We start from the raw sequence: 21,607 nt of genomic DNA on the forward strand, positions 1-21,607 counted from the left end.
TTTTTTCGCTTTCTACAGCTATAGCTTTAAATATTTCTCCAGCTATATAATTTTCTATCGCCTTCTATAGTCCACTATAAGAAGTCCTATCGTATTTTAAAACGCAGCTCCTGTTGCCAATTTTTACCAGGGAAATACACTTTTTTCGGCTTCAGCCATTGCCATTATTTTTTATATTTCACTTTACCATTTAAGATGATACCCTGAAGGCATTTGCTGCGATCGAAAGTATCATTTTTTGCTTGTTGTAATAGATGTACGACGCGACCAAACTATCAGTTTGCGAACGAGTGATAAGTTTGAAAGAGATACAGGATACTTTGGATACATACGCTAGCCAGGGATCTCCGATTTCTCCGCTTGCTTATTTATTGGTGAGTTGAATTGTAATTGAACGTATTTCTGCCAAACGGAACTACGTGCATTAAGTCATGAGCCCTGAGACCCCTAAGAATGCATGCACAACAGGGCTCACGTAATAATGCACATAGTTCCGTTTGGCAGAAATACGTCCAATTTTGAACATCCTTCTCTAAAATTTTGTTTGTAACTTCTGTGCTTGTGGACCGTATGCTCACACTGGAAAAAAAACACATTGGATCTGGAGTCCAGACTCTTGAAAACATTGACAAGAAAAAATACTCTTGATTCAATCAGATTTATAAGCTTAAATCAAGAGGAAATCCGCTCAAATTAAGAGGCTTGGTTCTTGATTTAAGCGAAAATCCGATTGAATCAAGATTATTTTTTCTTGTCGATGTTTTTAAGAGTCTGGACTCTAGATCCAATGTGTTTTTTTTCCAGTGCACTACATTATTATTGCGATAAATATACACCAAGGCAACCCCGGAACATACATATTAAATAGGACAGGAAAATGCGGGGACGAGACTGAAAAACACATAATTTAGAAAACGTAGAACGTTTCGACCAGTCTCTCGGTCATTATCAACCGTAGAAAAAGAAAAAATTAAAAAATCTAAAAAAAAAAAAAAACAAAAAAAAACAAAAGCTATACGTTGGTAACAAGGTAACATTGTTTTTTAAGCTTTTGTTTGTTTGTTTTTTTTTTAATTTTTTCTTTTTCGACGGTTGATAATGACCGGTCGAAACGTCCCGTGTTTTGTAAATTATTGTGTTTTTCAGCGTCGTCCCCGCCTTCTTCTGTCCTATTTCTGTATCTTCATGACTTTAAGACTATACGGAGGAGAGAGATGCTGCTTCATCGCGCGCTGTAGGAAATTTTGTGCCCCTTCTTTAATGGACCACCAGACAAGGTAAGAATTTAAGCAATCTGAAACATGTTTCTTAGCTAGAATTTCACGTCGAACACAATTCGCGCAACGAAAATTACTGAAACCAACTCCTAACGAAGATATTAACGTTTTTATTTCACATTGGTTGCGAGGAATTTGAACTGCCCGCTCACAAGAAACTCAAAGCTCTACTTGAGTCAAATCGTGCACTACAACGGTTTCAGCTATCTTCTCAATCGAGCAATGTTCATTTCCCACTATGTGTTGCTCAAACTATTAGCAATTTGCTATAGCTGAGCCAAAGCGTCAAAATTGAGGTTGCCAGATTTTTATATCGCAGAGACTGTCATGATAACGTTTAGCGCACGATGTGAATCACGCAGAGCATTGAGTTTTCATGAGCGGGTGGTTTCAATTCACGCACCAAGAATCATTAAATATCTTCGGAAGGAGTTGATTTCGGTAATTTTCTTGTGCGAATCGTGTTCTACGTGAAATTTTGATGAAGAAACATGTATCAGAATGCTGAAATTCGTACCTTGTCTAGTGGTCGATTATGCTTATGCAATTACACGGTATTCAAGTGCCAATAGTATCAAGGTGGTTACTTCGGTACACCCGTTCTTAATACCGATTTTTTTTTTCTAAAAAAAAGTTCAGATACGGGTCTCCCATGTTACAATCGCTTGCCTTAGCTGAAGTCGATGACTATTTTAGAGCGAAAATTAAAAATACAACGTCTCGAACAGTGGTGTGGTGTGTTCTGTGTTTATCAATTGGGCTGTCATTTAAACCTATGGAGAGGAATCGATGAACAGGGTGTTTGCATTGAGCACCCTAATAATCGATTATTTGCCATAATTTAAAATCGGGAATTATCGATAATCGATCATTCACGCCGCGCCACTGCTCTCGAACGGTTACATATTACACGTTTTGCTCTTTACTTTTAGAATTGAGGCGTTGAATGTAGAAAGGGCATTTCTTGGTTGCGGTGTCTCAAAATTCTCACTAATTATTCATATTTTAGAGAGGAAACTTTTGGGTAATTTTTAACGTCGTAAAATCAGCATTTTTCAGCATCGTACGATCATAAAGGAAATTCAGTAAGTTTCAACAACTGCCACTCATTTGTTTTGTTTATAATGGATGAAACGTTAGTGGAGATTCTAAGACTCCGCAGTCAAGAAATGCCTTTTCTGCACTCAGCGCCTCAATTTCAACTTCCCCTCGTCCTCAATCATCATTTAAAATCCGAGTATGTTTGAGGTTTTTTCAGGTGGAGATTTGGAAAATTGTTGGGAGCACAGAAAAAAGACCGTTTCATGAAACCCCGATTTTTTTCAAGGAGATTCATGTGTACTCAGAAATCGATCTACTGACAGAAGGTAAAGTGCTGTCTCGATCATCTTTTATGTGATTTTCAATCCTGGTCCGGTGGCTTATCAATATTGTAAACTTATCGTTTTCTGTCTTATTTTAAATCATGGACCTATATCTTCATACCCGTATTGCCCGTATATTACCAGCTGCTGAGCCCAAATTCGACCTCAGTGTATACCGTCTACGGAACGATTTCCCAGAAAATTGAATGATTCTCGAAAAATCCTGATTTTCCAAGAAAATTTAATTTTCCGACACTCAGTTGGATTACCCTATGAACCGTACTTAATAAACTTGATGAAAAATGCTGGGTGCAGTACCTTTAAGCGAGAAAAAAGTACCTTGAAGGTTAAAGGTGTTCCAGATACCAGGTGCCTCTGCATGGTAGTTCACATAAAGATCCGGAATTGTGACGTAGGACCACACTACGGCGTTGTTGCATCATAGACAGCAGGACCGCTAAATAAAATGAGCTATGCTTAATTAATTCAAAAGGGTAAACTGTGATTGTTTTCGTAAAATATGGATTTATATTATTCAAAGGACTCGAATCAAGAGTCCTCAGATGCTTAAAGGCTATATCTGGCGGGGACAATATTTTGGCGTTTGAAACAAGTCTGAACTTTTCTCCGATACCGCAGATCAACATCGGAAACTCAGGACCGTTCACAGGCAGTTCTGCGTTCCTCAAGCAGTATAACGTTACCAAATTTTGCTTTACTTTCAAAAGTCACAGAGTTTTTGAAGTGGCAACGCTCCCATTAAGCGGACAATTTTTTTTGGGACTTAAAATGGTCCGCGTTAGGTGGACAGAAAGGAACTAAGTCACTTCCGCTATTGCCAAATTCAATAGGACAATTTAATTTTTAACATGAAAACGGTTGAGAGGATTTTTGTGAAAATTTCAGTGAATTTTTTGCTCAGTAAGAAGCAAATTCCTTAACATTTTCAAAGGAATCCGCGCACAAACGCTCTCTTGTAAATAATTAAATTGTTCAGTTAAATTTTGCAATAGCTGATGTGGCTTGGTTTTTTTCTACTGAACGCAGTTCAAATTTCCAGGAATAGGGCTCATTTTTATAGAAGAACTAGCGAAATGCCCGTGACTGGAGTCACGGGTCTAGAGGCCGCTAAAATGGTGGTATGGGAGCAAAACATGCCATAAAAAAATGATAAAATCGATAGAAAAATGAGTTGAGGGGAGAGGGTGATGGAGCTAGAAAAATGAGCTGTGTGGGGGGGAGGAGGTAGAATAAATGCTGGCAAAAAATTAAAACTAACCTAGCAATGATTTATTAACAAAAAAAAATGAAAAAAAGAAATTGAAATCCAACATCAGCTGATAGCAAACAGAGGTTACTAAGGAAACCAAGGAATGGAACTTTCATAAAAACAGTTTAGTGGAAAACAGCGTAAGTAGGGCACTTACGTTAATTACCGTTTATAAGTAAACGGTAAATGCGATTTAACCGAAAAACTATACAGTTCTTCATAAGACCAAAATGGACAAAATTGCAAAATTTGAAGAAGCTAACGTAAATCTAACGGTAGTTATCGTGAACGAAAGAATTGCTGACATAGATCTGGTAACTATTATAGGTGGGATATCATCCTAAAAATGAGAGCAATCAGAGCTTTGGGGATCTTGGCCGTTCTTGTATTAAGCTTTTCTTATTTTTAATTTTTAGACCTAAGTCACGTATACCTCTCGGTCCTACGAGGTAGTGGTGATTTCATCGTCAACCAAGTCATGAAAACGGACGGAAACGCAGTTGAGAGTGATAAAACGCTACTGCGGGGTCGATGCAAAGTCAGTGAGGAGCCCAGCTTTGCTCCTAGTTTGAAGACCATTGTTGAGGACTTCCAGTCAGAAAAAGAGACCGATCCAGTGTTCTCAGATGTTGATTCCGACAACCCAGTAGCCTCGAAACTGTCAGAAATTCAAGTTTGCAGCAAAGGTACGGTCGCTCTTTCAGAACTTTAAATTCATTTCTTTCTTTCCTAAAACATCACCAACTGTTTTTTAAAGCAAAACAGTTGAGAATTCCTCGGGCAGAACAGTGCAACACAAGTATTGGAATTAAATACGAAATAATTATCCTGAAGTCGCAACATTTTTCCATTTTCTGGGCAATAAATGCAATTTTTAACAATCGATGAGGGGTGGGGGGGGGATTTGCTGTTGATGCATGATTACAGATAAGAAGATGAATAACTCTAATTTATAAAATAAACATTTTCTTATTTTTTTTAATAGTAATTATTTCTTTACCATGGAAGTTTTTTTCTTCTTAATATTTAGATAACTTTATGTTTTCAAAATTTGAAAACGTTTCTCAGTCCTATGTAGTTTTGAAAACCTTGAACATTTCAGCTGTAATAGATGGTAAAATTACCAAAACCATACATCTTGATTTTTTAGGGTTTCGAGTTAAGTGATGAGTAGGCTGTAAAAGCTCATTTTTTATTAAACTGATACCAAACGCGTTACAGGAGTCTTCGGGAAAATTGAGTGGACTCGGGACTGGGCCATCAATCTCAACACCATCATCGACCTGCATCTATATCTCAACACTGACAAGGCTGGTCGATTGATAGAAGTGGCCTCTATGCAATCAGTCCACCTGATCCCAGAAAGTCTACAGTCTAAAACTGATGGTAGGTTTACGATACAGTTAACCCATTGACTTACAATGACGGCTCCCAGCCGTCATCGCAGCGCTGGGCCAGCTCTGAAATGACGGCTCAGAGCCGTCCGCTGATTGTTTGCGTTATTTCGGCAATTCTCCGGTAGATTGCGTTCTCATCAATGTTTAAATGAGTAGTGTGGCCACCCTATGACTTACTGAGTACGGTAATTTCTTGTTTTGATACGGTATTTTCATATTACTGTGCGTTTGCACATGAAATAACCTCAAAATTTTCTGATTTTCGCTGATCTTGCGATTTTTGCGATTTTGACAGCTTTAAACCTCATAAAAAAATCATTGTGTTCAAAGTTTTCACCATTTTTCTCAAACGTTGTATTGTGAATGCTTATTTTGTCAATTTTCACCCTTTGAGAAATAATTTCTGGATTATTTTGAAGGGTTCAAAGTTGCTGATTTTCGCCAAATTAAATCGTAATTCCTGGCCCGGCAGGGTCAAATTAAATCATAAGTCAATGGGTTAAGAGTAGTGCAAGAGGAGGTCAAAAATTCTTACAACAGCTTTTCGTGCAAGGGCACTGAGTAGTCTAATTTGGGGGGAAAGAGGAGGTTTTTTGATTAATGGATCACCAGATAGGTCACAAAATTATACACCACGAGATTTTAGGTACGTATATGGGATGAATTTATTTGTGCTTTCCAGCTCCAGCTCTTAAAAATGATGCGAAGATAGCGTTTTTTGCTTACGTCAATTCATAATGAGCCTGTTGCAAACTTTTGCTACAGCAAAAATAAGAGTTGTAACTCATAAAAAGTGTTTAAGAATCACGATGAGCGCATAGGCAAAGTATGAAATTCACTCCTTACTTCACAATTTGCATATGAAATTTGCATTTTTTTGAGCTTCCCGCTTCAAACACGGTACCACTGCACAGGTGAACAACGCAGGTCGTTATAGGAGTCATTCAATCCAACCCCTGCTCACAAGGGTACTGCACAATATTCAACATAGCCGACGCCAATCCGCCAAAACACATGTGACGGGACGATGATTCCAATCTCCTGATAACAGTCGGCGTGTTTACTTTCGCATTTTTCTAGATATCCACCTTGATTGACCTCGTGCTCTCCTCAACTTGCGCGCGGAAATGTTGGCCAAGTTGAACAGGGATTGAATGGAACGACTCCTCTAACGAAATGTTCACCTGCGTGTTGCAGAATCATTTTTGAAGCGGGAAGCTAAAAAAAAAAAAAAAAAAAAAAAAAAAAAAAAAAAAAAAAAAAAAAAAAAAACCGCAAATTTCTTGCGTAGATTGTGAAGTTAGGAGTGCATTTCAGAGTTTGCCGATGCGCTCATCGTGATTTTTGAGACATTATCTATAGGGAACAACTCTTATTTTTTCTCTAACAAAAGTTTACAACGGGCCCATTATCCCGCTCTAAGAAACCAAAGTCTTCTCTAATCAAATCGAGCACTAAATTATTATCGGTGCATTTTACAATGAAAGAATTTTCAGCCACGGAAGGAATTTATTTGTCAAATACAACCGTTAAACAGCCGAAAAACTCGGAGAACCGAATCAAAACTGAGCGACTTGAAGGACAAAACACATAAGTGCAGTTTTTGAAAAAATTGAGATATAATGATTCCAAGTGAAACTAGTCTTCTTAATGAATATTCTGTGAAAAATTCGCTCCCAAATTCCAATTTTGAAGCATTAAAAAGTCATTTTGAACTTTTTCCCAGCCTAAAGATCCATGTCATGTCGGAACTTCAAACACATATTTCTTGAAATAACAAAAGCTGCACTTATGCACCTTGTCCTTCAAGCCCCTCAACTGTACTTTGGTGAATTTTTAAAACGCTGAAATTACAATAATTGAATTAAACTTATTGACTTCAACGAGATTACTAAAATATAGAACAAACATTTTTTGATTTGTTTCTTTTAGGTTCCAAGATCGAGTTTTACATTGATTCCAGCACTGCTCGTTTTGATTGTGAGGGTGTGATAGTGGATGGCCTTAGTACGAGACCGGCCAGAAGCAAAGACTCCAACCTAGCTGTAATCCTTGATTTTGTTCCGTACGGTGAAACTTCATTTTCAGTGAGTGTAACGAACGAATATTCAATAATTCGTCAAAAGTAGGTAGAATTGCGTATCCGCAAAATGAAGGGGACTTTCCTTTCGGCTGACTGAGAGACTTTAATGCAGGGGTAGAAAAGTTGGATGGGGCGAAACGCGTGACGCAACTATTTTGACCTCCAACTAAGTAAAATTGCATATCCACAAAATGAAGGAGAACATGGTGTTCTACATCATTCAGTTCGTCGAACTCAACTTTCAGTTCGTGTAACCGAAGGTTCGGTCTGTACAGCCGAACTTATGAAAATAATGGAACTGATGAAAGAAGTTCGGTTGCATAAATCGAACGTTCGGTCACACGAATCGAAAAATAGGATTTATTCGGAAGAGGGAACGCTCGGCGCACTGATTTTAACTAAATCTGATGACAATGATGTTTACATTTTATAAAAATTAGTGCACATGCACTGATTTTTACAAAACCAGTGCGAACGCGTTGAATTTTTAAGAACGATACTGCGAAAGCGTTGAATTTTTAGAAAATTCATGCAACCCGCGTTTGATTTTTAGAAACTTGCTGCGAATACGCTATTTTTTGGTGAATATTACTGAGAACGCGAACGCCCAAAGTCAGAGTGGGAAAGCTTAATTCTTGGTCGCTCGAAACTACGTAGGCCAAAGAACTTCTGCACCCCGATTTAAAGCTAAAAAAAATATTTGGTTTTCTCCCAATTTAAGAAATTACGCGGGTGCGCTTCATTGAATACGCAATATTTTACAGCAAAATTGATTCCAACCATTTTTACTGAAAATTTCGTTAATTTTCTACATGAAAAGAAGAAATAAAATTTTAAGTATTTTTTTTTTGTACGACAAGACCTATTCTCCTCGTAAGTGGAGCGAAAATGTACAAAGTAGAGGTAGTTGGAATACAATGCAAGTTGCATTTTCAATTTTTTATAGATTTAATCCACAAAGTTCAGATGTACGTCAATTTTTTCTCCAATAATATTCGCCTATTTTTTCATTCGTTATGATAATGACTAAAATTCTGTTCAAACACAATACACCTAAAGGTCATCAAGGCACAATAAAGGCTTGAATAAAACAGACAACATCTCAAAAAGAAATAAGTATAGCTGAATTAAAAATATATAAAAACCAGTCTCCCAGAGGAATATTGTTAGTAAGGAAGGAGTCCGAGATTATATTGGATATTAAACGGATTCTTAAGGATCAGGGACGAATTAGTCTTCTGTTAGTTTCAATCAGTACTATAAAAGTATAGTTAGTAAGTATAGTAAGTGTTAGTAGTGGTAGTTAGTAGTATAGTTTTTTGTCTGTTTTATTCAAGCCTTTATTGTGCCTTGTAGCATTTGATCTGATCACCTCATATGTTATGTGCATGAATTTTGCAGACGGAGTATGAATTTATAAAAGCGTGTCTTGAAGTGATCCTTGAAAACTCAAGTCAAGAAAATACAGCAGATAAGAAAATCACCATCTTCAAACGGCGAAATGATTTAATGGCTAACCAAGTTTGCAGTTGGTTAAAAGATGCCGTCAATTCCTTCAATAGCAAGAAGCAAGAGGTAATACCCCAAGTCATATTATTCGAGAAAATTACAATGACTGGTCAAAATTAATCCATGGCCTGAGAAAACTTATCTCAATTTATTTTTTTAATCCTCACATTGGAATTAATTATTTAAAACCTCAATCAAGTATCAATTATTAATTGAAAATATAAATTTAGACCGACAGCGAACACACCTCACTTCAGGCAGAGGTTTGTATTTCAATGGTAGGTAGTTAAGTCGACGTCATAAGATCAGCATGACTCATAGATCGAGATTCCCTTACAAGGATGTTGGTGTATAACGTTAAAAAGGTGAATGATAATCCTTCATATCATGTTTAATATTGGTATCCAGTTTTTTTTAACAAAAAGGTCATCTCCCTCAGACGACGGTCAGAACAAATCCTTCAAAATTTTGAAAGAATCAGTGCCTGTTGATAGCAATTTGGGAGCGGCAGGCTCAAATTAAGTCTGCAGTTCCTTCCTGTTCCCTCAGGCTCAAACAATATTAATAAGTATAGAGTATTTTGATAGTTTTGACAGCATTTAATTGATTGTGTTTTTCTTTACAGCTATTTCAGGTCAAAGTGGAGGAAAGTTACTTTGCGGATGAAATTGAATCTTCTGATCTTCTTGTGTCAATGGTATTGGCCGATGATAAAAATGACGCATATTCCATGATTATTCAGCCCTATCAAAGCCGAAGGGTGTCTGAAAAAGAACACTCAGTCGTCTACGAGCAAAATTTCGGCACGGATAGATTTCTTTTCTTGAAAAAGGTAAGACTTCAACATCTTGGAGCGAGTCGACCAGATGGCTATTTTGAATCGTATGAGCATGCATAATATAAATTCATTATCTCCTTCTTCCGTGATACCCACCTACTGTTTGAGGCAAATTAAAGATATTGGACTATCTTACTCTATTATATACACGCATTACGTCAGAGGCGCGAAGCGCAAATGGAGGTTGGGCCGCAAACGAGTTAAAGGGCGTTTTTTTTCTTTTTTTAAATATCTCGACTAAAATGCGGACCCTAAGACCCATAAGAATGCATACAAGACAGGACCTCACTGAGGAAGAGAAAAACTAAACTGAAGGAAACAACCACACTCGCCGTTGCCCAGACGAAGGAACGTATTTACTCTCAACGTTGACACATTTTCACTCGAGCATTGAATTTTCACCAGGAAACTGATGGGTGTCTCCGATGGAAAATATTGATTTTTCCTTTGATCAAACACAGAAATCAGCAAAATTTTGAACAGAAATTGCTCGGCTCTGTTCTCGTTGTAAATTCAATTTTTAGCTTCAATTTTCAGCCATTGTTTCAATTTTTTAGCTTGCAGAGAATTCAAGAGTGCAGTTACGTTCCTTTATCTGAGAAACGACGTACGGTGGATGAAGCTTAAATTTCATGCACGATATTTGAAAAAAATATTTTGAAATGTTAAAAGTATGCTCCTATTTGTACTTTGTGATTCTCAGTTATCTTGGTCTGCGACGCTAAAGAATTCTTGTCATAATTTATCTTTTAAATAGAAAAATACTTTTGAAAACTCATCTGATTTTGCTCCTGTGTGTGAAAAATAATGGTAAAAAAATGGTAGTGAAGATTTTCAAACAACACAAACGAGATTTGCGTTTTCGCAATTTTACCGTCGATATCATTTGAGGAGCTTGGATGAGGCGCATAAGTGCAGTTTTTAAAAAAATGTGAACACTAATGATTCAAATAAAACTAGCCTTGATGCGTATTCTGTGAAAAATTTGCTCTCAAAATTCCGATTTTTAAGCATCAAAAAGTCCGTTAGAACTTTCTTTCCGTCATAAGGATCCATATAATTTCGAAACTTCAAACACGTATTTCTCGAGTTAGCAAAAACTGCACTCTTGTCTTCCAAGCTCCACATTTGAAAAAATAGGAAAACCTCGAGGTCAGTAGGACACAGAGACGCATGCGATTGGTGGCTGCATACATATTGTTTGGTTTGTCTTAAAGGTAAATGGAGTATCAAAGCTGCGGACATTCAAATTGGATAAAGACTGGAGACTTAGCATTGAGAAGTTGAAAACGAATGCGCAACCAGGAGAAACTGTCCTTCTTGTCATAGACGATCCTTCGCTTGCTAACCCGCTTTTTTCGGCAAGAGAAGTCTCAAGGGAGCTCATTGCGTATAAAACAAGGTGAATTGCTGCAAAAAATTTACCTACATCGTTCAAGTACTCAGGTTAAGTCTTATCATCTAAGATTAAAATTTATTCTCTGATTATTAGAACGTTATTTAGAGTATCCATCCAATTTTGACCAGAGATCCAGATATTTAGTTCATGAATGTCTCGCTTTATCAGTGAATCCAGCTTGAAGTCAGAAATGATATATATTTCATGATATTCTTCATGATTTTACAGGCTGAAAATGTAAAATTTCACAAAATTCACCCAATAGACTACTTAACCCCAATAGTTACTTCTTCATTTACTTATTGGTCATATTGATAAGTCGTATCAAAATTCAGATGTCCTCGCCTTATCAGCAGTCCGAAATATGAGTATATAATCTGTCAGATTGAGACTGTAATAGATTAAGATTTTAATTATTTATTTATATGGATTTTATGTACAAATCGTTTTTATCTTAATCAATAAGCACACATATATCTAAAAAAAAGTTACTTCTCCAAAATAAAAACTAGCACTGGAGATTTTGAAACACCGCAACCAACAAATGCTCTTCCTGCAACGTCTCAATTCTCATTGACAGCGCAGATAAGACGTAATATTTTTACAATATTGGGCAAATATTGTCAGTATTGTCGCAATATTTACACAATACTGACAATATTTTGATAATATTGCAATCAAAATTATTTTTTAAAAAAATATTTGAAGAATCTTTATTTAGTATTTTTAAAAATATTATGTTCATCCAAAATATTGTAAATATTATCCAAATTATCATAAATATTATAATATTATTGAATATTATATTTTCACAGTATTGGCACAGTATTTCACAGTATTTTAAAGTATTGACGCAGTATTTATGCCAAAAGGAAATATGGTGTACGCTTTTAACATTGCTTTTAATCAATATTGGTCCAATGTTTGCATAAATATCAAAACAATATTGTTTAAATATTGGCTAAATATTTCTGCCTTATCTGGAAGGATTTCGTCCTATTAATGTTTTTTCCATTAGATGTTACATCATTTTGGACGGAAAAGCGCCCAGTTTCTCCCCGCATAGTCAGATCTGCGGTTCACAAATTCAGAGGGATGTGGCTGTGAATGTGTTGGTAAACGGTCGTTGGGGACGCTATCGAAGGCAGGAGATTCCCAGGGCAGTTCTTACACGCATGTCGCATACAACGGTGGAGACTGTTGATGGTGATGAAGAAGTCGATATCAAATATCTCAGCTTCAACGAAACTAACCACGGTGGTAAAGAGGTACTTAATACGTGATTACTTCTTTTTCCGTTCGGACTAAGGACGTGCGTCTATCGAGGTTGTTTTTAGTGACGTGTGTTTCGAAAATAGATGAATCTATTGTATCGACCTGCTTTTGGGGATGACCCAAAACCGCACAGATTGAAATATCCTACCTAAAAACCAGAGACCCTAAACCGCACACAATGGTGTATCATTAGCAATAGAGGGGATAGAGGAGGGAACGTACCTCATATTTTGACCGGTTGGCAACACTGTCGTATTTGTATCAGACTTTCATATATTCTGTAAAGACGTTTACAGGCTGTACAGACATTTGCCCGTTGGGCAAACAGCGTGACACGCGCATAGGCGCCTCTAAACCTAAAATGATACTTGACGCATTGCGCAATGCATGAAGTATCCCTCTAGGTTTGTAGGCGCTAGTTACAGCCTACCTGCAGCCTTCCTGCAGCACGTTGGCAACGCTAACGTGCCGAAAGAAGCGCAGCAGCTTAGACTCATCTCTCTCTTCATTGTCATTGCGATCTTCTGCAGGTTTTTCTGTAGTGTGAAGGACTCGGTATTCTCTCAATAAAAAAGTTTTTTTTTTTTTTTTTTTTTTTTTTTTTTTAATTATTGCTCACCGGTTCTTTAGAGAGGAGTTAATATTCAGATCAGTGTCTACCTGCATTTGAGCTAGGTCGTCAGTAACTAAAAAAACCGAGGGTTCAGAGGCGAAAAAATACTGCCGATCCTCGTTGAAAATATGCGATAATGCACACATACTTGCGTAACAACTCAATTTTTCCTATCATCTTCGAACTGGCCTCGCGATCCCATGTTGTCAAATTATTGCAGTAAAAGCATGTATTTAGTTTCGCATGTACGTTGTTACGCTGTGTGTGCGGTTTTGTCCGCCAAAAAAATGTGCTGTTTTGGGCTGAGCCATACTGTGCGGTTTAGGGCTGGATTCGCGATGGGTGTGCGGTTCTGGGCAAACCCGCTGCTTTTGACACATCGATTTATCGTGAACCTGGGACTTTTTTGTCCTTTTCTCACGTTTGGAAGAGGGACTTTTCATCTACAAATGCTTTTGGACTTCTTCTCTCCCCCCTTTTCTCCCTCTCACTCCTTTTTTTCGCCATTTCCCCGATTTCCACCCCATCACCCCTTTTTCCCTCTTTACTCTACCCGTCCCCCCGCCCTTATTTGAAGAATGCGTGAGGATTATTAATCCAAAATGAAATGCAAACATGCGAGAAAATATTAAGAGATTTCGCACTGGCCAAGTTATTAACAAACATTTTGTTTCACCATTATTTTTTGCTGAACAGATTGCGCTCATGAATGAACCCGCGCTGAATGAAACTGTTGCAATGAACACAACTAAGCAAGATTAAGAGTAGTAATGGTCCCTGAAAATTAATTTAAAACTATAAAGAGTCTACAATGCGAGCTCGTTAAAATAGTAGGTCTTCATGATAATGATCAGTAAGAACAGACGTCAATGAAAATGGTGTTATCGCCGAGAAATGTTGGTCGTATTTTCATGTCATTTCATTTCATTTCCATGTCAATTTCATTTCATTTTCTTACAATTTTCAAAGGAAGCCGCACAAATGGTCTCTTGTAAAAAATAAATTGACCAGTTAAATTGAAGAATAGCCGACGCGGCTTGGTCCCTTTCTGCTAAACTTCTGCTAACTACTAAATAACTTTCTGCTATGTTCCTCGGAAATTCGTAACTGCAGGATGGAGTAACGCTGTTGGATTACTCAGGGGTCACACGCTCCGGTCATCGCGTGATGGGTCTTGCCAGGAAAAAAGATGGGGTCGGAGAGAAAGCTGTACCGGACCCGATACTTCGTTGGAAATTGCCGCCACAAATTCCTCTCGATGTCGCTGCTACCTTTCCATACGCTTATTTAATGGTAAATTCACTCATTTCATGTTGTTGCAAGTCATGATTATGACGTCAATTGGATAGCATTTAGAAAATTCATCGGAATTAAGTCCTGAGAAGAGCTTTATGTGCAATATTTGAGGACTCCCTAGACATGCGAGACAATCCGACGGTGTAAGCCGCAACCACTTATCTAGGTTTGCGACGTCGCAGACTTCCTGTCCTGTCTGTGTTAATTTTTAAATGAAAAACTACTCTCAACAGCAATTCTTAAAAACTGCCGTGATTATTCTTCTCAGTGCCAGAAAATTCTGCGAAAGCTTCAGGGAATGAAGTCTATATGTTCTCTTTTAAAATAATAAAATAGGAGCGGAGATTTTCAAACACCGCAAATGAGATACGTGGTCCCAGATCTACGCCGTCGAATTATAATTTTTTTCATGGAGTATGGGGAAGATGCTTTATAACATAGACTTACTATCTGCATAGTTACAAATTTTCACGTTTATTATGTTTCTTTCAGATCTCGGCCACCAACATAGGTCTCGGGGTTTTCCATCGATATTTTTTAAATTTTAATTTATTTTCCGACTGAAAATGACTCGGTTTTGAGTCGAAACGTCTCTAGTTTTCAGTGTTGTATTTTTAGCCTAGTTTCCCGTTTTTCCCCTCCTTGTTTTTTTCTATCTTACTATCTGCACAAGCTTTATTATTGGAATCGTCTGGCCTCATAGAAAAATAATTCAGCAAAGAGTTTAGAAAAAGGAAGTAGCGTATTTTTGAAGTACATGATACCCATGAGTTGCGCCACGTTTCATGGTTACAGTCGCTCTGTAATCCAATAGGTAGCAAGTCCAAAAGTCCAGTAAGCTTCAGCCTACTTTAATACTGACGAAAATAATGATGATGCTGATTTTAATAAATTTCTCAACTATTTAAGGGAAACTTAGCTATTCGAGACTTGCAGACATTCCATGAATACAAGAAACAAGTCATGGTTCACAATGGTCAGACACCGGTTGGAACAGCCTGTATTTCACTAGCCCTGACAAATGGTCATACTGTCTACTGTACCGTTCCTAATGGCGCCGCAAAAGAGTTGATCATGGAAAATTTCCCTCAGGTACAGAATTCTTCATAAAATTCACTGCTTTCAACTTCAACTCATAACAGAGAGGTTTACCTCAATTTTCTGCTCAATTACAGGCAATGACCAAGAAATGTCCCTTAAACTGAAAAGAACAGGATGTTAGTTAAGATGATTAATTGAAGGCGAAAAATTAAATAAGTCAAGAAAAGCTAATATGCGTGCAAAAAGTCGAGAAGAATTGGAGTAGCGTGAGTTTACAGGATAAAGTGGATGGAGGGGTAGGTATGTCCTTTTCTTGGTTTTGGCTGTTGTGCGGAACAATTCAATTAAAAAGTAGATATTTGCAGCAATCTCTTCAAAATCCAGACATTTACATTCTTAAGTTCTGACTAGCTGAGTGATACTTCTAAAAGCCGGCCTTATTGTAGTTCCTTAAACAATTCCGCCCCTGAGGTCAAAAATCGCCTTCAAATAAAGGAAATGCAACCTCACACGACAGTGGTGTCGAAATAGTTGCCGCTCAATAGTTTAGGAACTTTAACTGGTGTACTCTTTTGGAGGAGTAGAAATGCACTCATGCAAAACCCTTTATGTTTTCCCCTTTGGATCTGTAATTTTAGTGGTGAAAAATGATTCTTATCATTTGGAAGTATCTGTTTCAAACATTCAAGACTGTAATTTTATTCCAGAATCAGAAAAATTGTTCCTTATATGATAGTATAAAGGCCTTTTAAAACATCCTTTCGTCACCAAAAGAACCGTTCGGGCCTTCCTAGGGAAGGAGTCTGTTCAAGAAACGACTGCAAATATGAATCTAGTCCTCTATTCTCTCTACCGTGCAAAGAAAAAAACGCCGAATGGACATTTTTTAGTCGCCAAATTTTCGCCGATAAAATATTAATTTTACTGAATTATGAATAATTTTCCTTAAAATTTTCAGATACTTTAAACTAAATCGCTAATAAATTTTCTAATCATAAACACGAGTTTCCCAAAAAATGCGTATTTTATTAAAAAAGGTGCGAGGTCATTTGTCCTAAATTTGTTTTTTAAACCATAAGTTCTCCTGATACTTTTTTCCTGCCCGTTTTTGTCCACTCACAAGTCTGTTTTAAGTCCGACGAATGAGATGTCCTACTAGCTTTTTCCGTAATAGGGTGTGAGTCTTAAATACAATTGAGACTTAAACATCAGTAGAGCAGAGATAGAAGTTTTCGACCTAACTGCGCAGCTGATATTGGTTTTCAGGGGACAGTCCCACTGATTTTACTCCCATATTTAACTTGTAAGTTATGTATTTTTTTTAAAGTTGAATATGGAGAAAATTCCCGTCCAGAAAAGCCAGCAAGAAAGCTCACTCGATATAGGCCTAAATGTACTGAGACAATAAACGAGTAGGAGCAGGCCCGCCACAAGGAGGGGGGGGGATACTGGGTCCCTGGTACCGGGGCCCGGGCCCCGGAGGAGGCCCGTGTGACCCGTGAAAAACCACTACGAATTCACATGCAACCCTTGTTTCTTAAGAAAAAGTGGAAAATTTACCCTAAAAATTTCGCAAAAGGTGAATAGATTTTCAGAAACACGCTGGGACACTGTAGAATTCTTCTTAAATTTTCAAAGAAGTATACTTCTTGGAAAATGTCTATCTATTTTCAAGATTTTCAGTACAGAGGGATATTTTTAGTAACTGCGTTTCATTTTCTTCCGTCGTCAGATGCTAAGAGTCTCCAGTCTGGGCATCCTCGACTTCAACGGCTCATGGCTCATCTCCCTTGCCATAGACAAACGAAGGGGGAGTCCAGGGGGGCCTGGCCCTCTTAGAACTGAAAATAGTATCATACCCTCCCCCCAAAAAAAAAAATAAATAAAAATTTTCTAGATGTTTTGAATGCGTCAATTCGCAAGTATTTTGTGCTGAAAGTATAAAAAAAAAAAAAATAAATAAAAAAAAAAACATAATTCTTCCGCAGAAATTGATGAAAAAATTCTTTATGGAAGCTTCAAAATGCGTCCGATTAGTCGCATTAATTCTAAAATTTCTCGGGGGATGCTCCTCGGACCCCCCCCCCTCCCCTCCGTGCTTGGGGCCTGGAACTTTAAACCGGTACACCAGGGCTCGAGATGGGATGTGGGGAGCCTGCATGAAGGCTATTCTCATTTAAATCTTCCGTTACATTCATACGGCGCAATGATACAACTATTTGAACTCTCCGGAATGCGTGAGGTATCACGCCGCATTTGAAGGCGTTTTCAAATAAGCCAAGTTCCGATACCCGGATGATCGTTTTGCATAGTTCATATTCTTTTGTCATATTCCGTACCACTCGTTTATTTATAATCCTCCTATAAAAATTACCCATTTGCTAAATACAATTCTAGCTGGAGCGCACTTCAGCTATGCATTCACCACTGCAAAAATGTCAAAGGAAATCGACACGCCCAGCGTGCATGGGGGCTATCTCCATTTAAATATTCCGTTACATTCTTACGGGGCAATGATACAACTATTTGATCTCTCCGAAATGCGTGAGGTATCACGCCGCATTTGAAGGCGTTTTCAAATCAGCCAAGTTCCGATACCCGGATTATCGTTTTGCATAGTTCATAGTATTTATTTTACATTTCTAACCACTTGTTTATTTCTAATCCTTCTATAAAAATTACCCATTTGCTATAAACAATTCTAGCTGTAGCGCACTTCAGCTATGCACTCACCACTGCAAAAATGTCAAAGGAAATCGACAAGCCCAGCGTGCATGAAGGTAGGAGAAAAGTATCAGGAAAAATTTGTGGTCGGAAACAATGTTTTAGGACAAATTACGTGCACCATCAAAACAATCTTGGAACACCCGAAGGCTCCCGCAGTGTTCCTTAAGCACAGCATCACCGTTTTCCTGAAACCCTAATTGAATCAGTCAGTAAAAAAAGCGCTCAAGCACCAAAAATGAAAAATCGAAAAAAATGGTAATAACCGTTTTAATTGACCCCTTATATATCTCCGAGCTCTAAAGTACTAAAGAAATGAATGAATTAATCACATTATCGATTAATCTGCGATTCAAAACGGGTTGAATAATACAGTTTCTACTGTGTTTTTCGTAATATCTGGCGCTTGAGACCTTCTGTATCTGAACGATTCAATTGAGCTGTTCAATTTATCAGATTCCAGCCTCTCGGATCACGAATCACATGGACAGGGACTTTTTCGTGCCTTTGATGCTGGAGACGAAAGGACACGGGGCGGACCTGATCATCAGCGACCTGCCGGAGGAGCAGATGCACAACTCCTGGAACTGCATCGCGACGCACGGCGTCTTCGTGAACCTCAACGGGGCCCTGGCCGCCCACAACTCCCCGCTCCCCATGAGCAACTTCCTCAAGATGACCAGCTTCCTCAGCTACACACCCCGCGACATCGCCAACTTCTCCCCCGAGCGGAAGCGGCGGCTATCTGGACTTGTTGAAGAGTGGCTCCTCGCAGAGCATCCCGTCAAGATCCCTTATCGAATTTTCGCTCCGGACGAGATCAATTGGTCGGTATAGTCTAGAGTCCCTTTACACTGCACTAAAAAAAAACTCTCGGCGTTTTTACCAAGGGCCGTTGGTACCTTTACCATCTCACTTTTTTACCAATTATTGGTACCAATTATTAATTTTACCAAGACGGACTGGTAAGCTTACTTAAAAACCGGTATTTTTGATATTATTTTCAGGTAGGAATACAACTTTTATTGGTAATCAATTCTCGGTAACTTTGCCATTTTATCTCGGTAATTCTACCACAGTCGATAAAAAAAATTGGCGTTTTTACCGGGGTCCAGTAAAATTACCGAGAAAGTCAATAATTTTACCGAGATTTTTCGGTAAAATTACCAATTTCATAAATGGTAATTTTACCAAGAAAAAACTGGGATCAAATAGAACCCTGAATTCTTGGTAATTTTACCCTTTTCTTAGTAAATACACCGATATTTTTTTTTTCAGTGTGAGTGTAAAGACATTACGAATTCATTTCTGATCTGTTCCATTATTTTAGGCCGCCACAGTGTCACAGACGGGAATAAATATTACATTTTCACTATTTTGGCATGGACTTTTAGTGGCAAGAAATATAACATTGGCATTTAAAGTAATTTTATACAAAGGGACTTAGGGGTGTGCTCTGTGCTATGCTATGTATCATTAGGTAAGAGATTTCTGATTTCATATCGATGGCTAAAGCGAGACACCACGTATCTCCATGCGGTGTTTCAGTATCTTAGCTCCTATATATTTTTCTAAGGGGAACCAGTCAACTTCATTGCTTGAAGTTTAAACAGAATATTGAATCTTGAACCCGCCTTTTGCTTCAAAAATCAACTCGCGACGCTGAGAAAAGATAGTTTTGACAAAAATTCAGCCATCAGACAACAGAATTGCAAATGTTACATTTCACGATAAAATTGATTTTGAGAAGAAAGTGCAAAAAAATGGTGCATATTTAAATCGATGATGTGTTTTTATCCTCCAGCAGTGTTAAAGCCTCTTGCCTTCAGCCCGAAGAGAAGCTATTGTTGAACTTACAAGACTGCAAGAGGAATATTGTGAAAGGCATCATTGAAAATGGTAAAGCTAGTGAAATAGACGATATTCTTCCTCACACAAATCCTGAAATCTACTTCATTTTATGTGAGTATTTTTAAAATCAAATGCATGTACACTCAGTAAATAGTAGGAAACACGAGTGTTAATTTGTATCTACTTCTCTCTCGTGAGAAAAAAAGGTTAGATTCCTACTCGTTTCGTCGTTTCTTTTTTTAATTTTTTTTTTTTTTAAGAAAAAAGAAAACAACTACAGCAAAGTGAGTAGGCATCAAATTTTAAATGAAGAAAGTATGCCACCATAAATGCTCAAAAATTACTTCTGTTTTAACCCTTGCGATAAGGACCACAAAACGGATAATTCTAAAACAGATTTTTGTATGAGTTTTTCATCGTCTAATATTGTGGTGTATCAACATCTTAGACTTAAAGGGTCTCTTCAAAAATGTGTATGGATTAGGGTATGAGGAAGCCTAAAAGATATTCTAATATGTCCTTTGATTTAGGATATTTCTGTTCGACGTTCCTTCAGTTTTTAAAGTTATTCGTATAAAATTTTATGTTATAGAAATTTTGAAAAACTAAAATTCTTAGGCTATAATTTTCAGATTTTAATCCAAATTATGAGAGTTTGCGCTTGACTGTCTTGGCATACTTGTCAAGGTTTCTCTCTCTTAATACATTGTACCTAATGGTATCTTAAAACTGAAGATGTGGTTTTTCACTGGGTTACCGACAGATTATTCTTTAAGTGCCAAAAAAAACCGGAATGTATTATTTTTGGAATTCTAGATTAATAATCCGGACCCGACTTTCTCCCCGATTAGGTATTTAAGTACCTTCATTGGTCAATCATTCAATTCAAAATAGCGGCAATTTCTTTAGGTTCAACATTGGAAGACTCGATGACATTGATGAAGAGCTTGGCACAGCGCAACATCAAACAATTCGCGATTGCGTCGCTGGATTCACCTCCTCACGAAGATGCGTTGAAAGCCTTGCAAATTTGTGCGAAAGAACATGATGTCTCAGTCTCAGTAATGTCGGGAGTCAACAGCCTTTCCCGAAAAGACGCTAAAGCTCTGATGAGACGAGTATCGAAGATTGGAATGATTAAAGCTGCTTTTGTAGTTTCATCGGTGAGTCAAATGCTGAGTTCATCCGAGCAAAAACATTTGCGAGAGTGAAAAGAAGACATTTTGCTTCTATTAAATGGTTCAAGTATCACGATGTGCGGATTGGGAAAGCCTGAAATATGCTCCTAACCTTACAATCTGCCCAAGAAATATGCGTTCTTTTAAGCTCCCCGCTTCAAAAACGATCTGTCGGCACAGGTGAACATGCCATAAGAGGAGTCGTTACATTCTACCCATGCGCTTCAGGATGCTGTGCAATATTCAAGATGGCCGACCCGCCAAAACACACGTGACGGGATGGAATGTTATCAATCGGAGTGTTAACAATTACATTTTCATTACATTGATAAAGACCAAGTTGCTCCTCACGATTTGCGCAAGGAAGCGTCAGTCATGTTAAATATTGAGAAACATTCTAGTGCGCAAGGGTCGGTTGGAATGACCTCTTACGAAATGTTCATCTTTGTCATAGTACCATTTTTGAAGCGGGAAGCTAAAGAAAACCCGCAA

At 37.8% G+C, this 21,607-nt stretch overlaps 1 protein-coding gene across 1 annotated transcript; it reads left to right on the plus strand.

Moving 5' to 3' along the window:
* The first annotated feature begins 159 nt into the window (after positions 1 to 159).
* On the plus strand, positions 160 to 21,148 carry LOC140225529 (uncharacterized). The gene is made up of 14 exons (XM_072304729.1): positions 160 to 374; positions 2,536 to 2,644; positions 4,328 to 4,597; positions 5,133 to 5,297; positions 7,241 to 7,395; positions 8,793 to 8,966; positions 9,526 to 9,732; positions 10,956 to 11,140; positions 12,156 to 12,405; positions 14,139 to 14,318; positions 15,231 to 15,413; positions 18,543 to 18,913; positions 19,891 to 20,048; positions 20,847 to 21,148. Exons 1-14 carry the CDS (start codon positions 255 to 257, stop codon positions 21,146 to 21,148), a joined length of 2,829 nt encoding a protein of 942 aa, XP_072160830.1. The 5' UTR covers positions 160 to 254.
* The last annotated feature ends 459 nt before the right edge of the window (positions 21,149 to 21,607 follow it).

Source organism: Bemisia tabaci, chromosome 9 (assembly GCF_918797505.1).
Source record: "Bemisia tabaci chromosome 9, PGI_BMITA_v3".
Lineage (NCBI taxonomy): Eukaryota > Metazoa > Arthropoda > Insecta > Hemiptera > Aleyrodidae > Bemisia > Bemisia tabaci.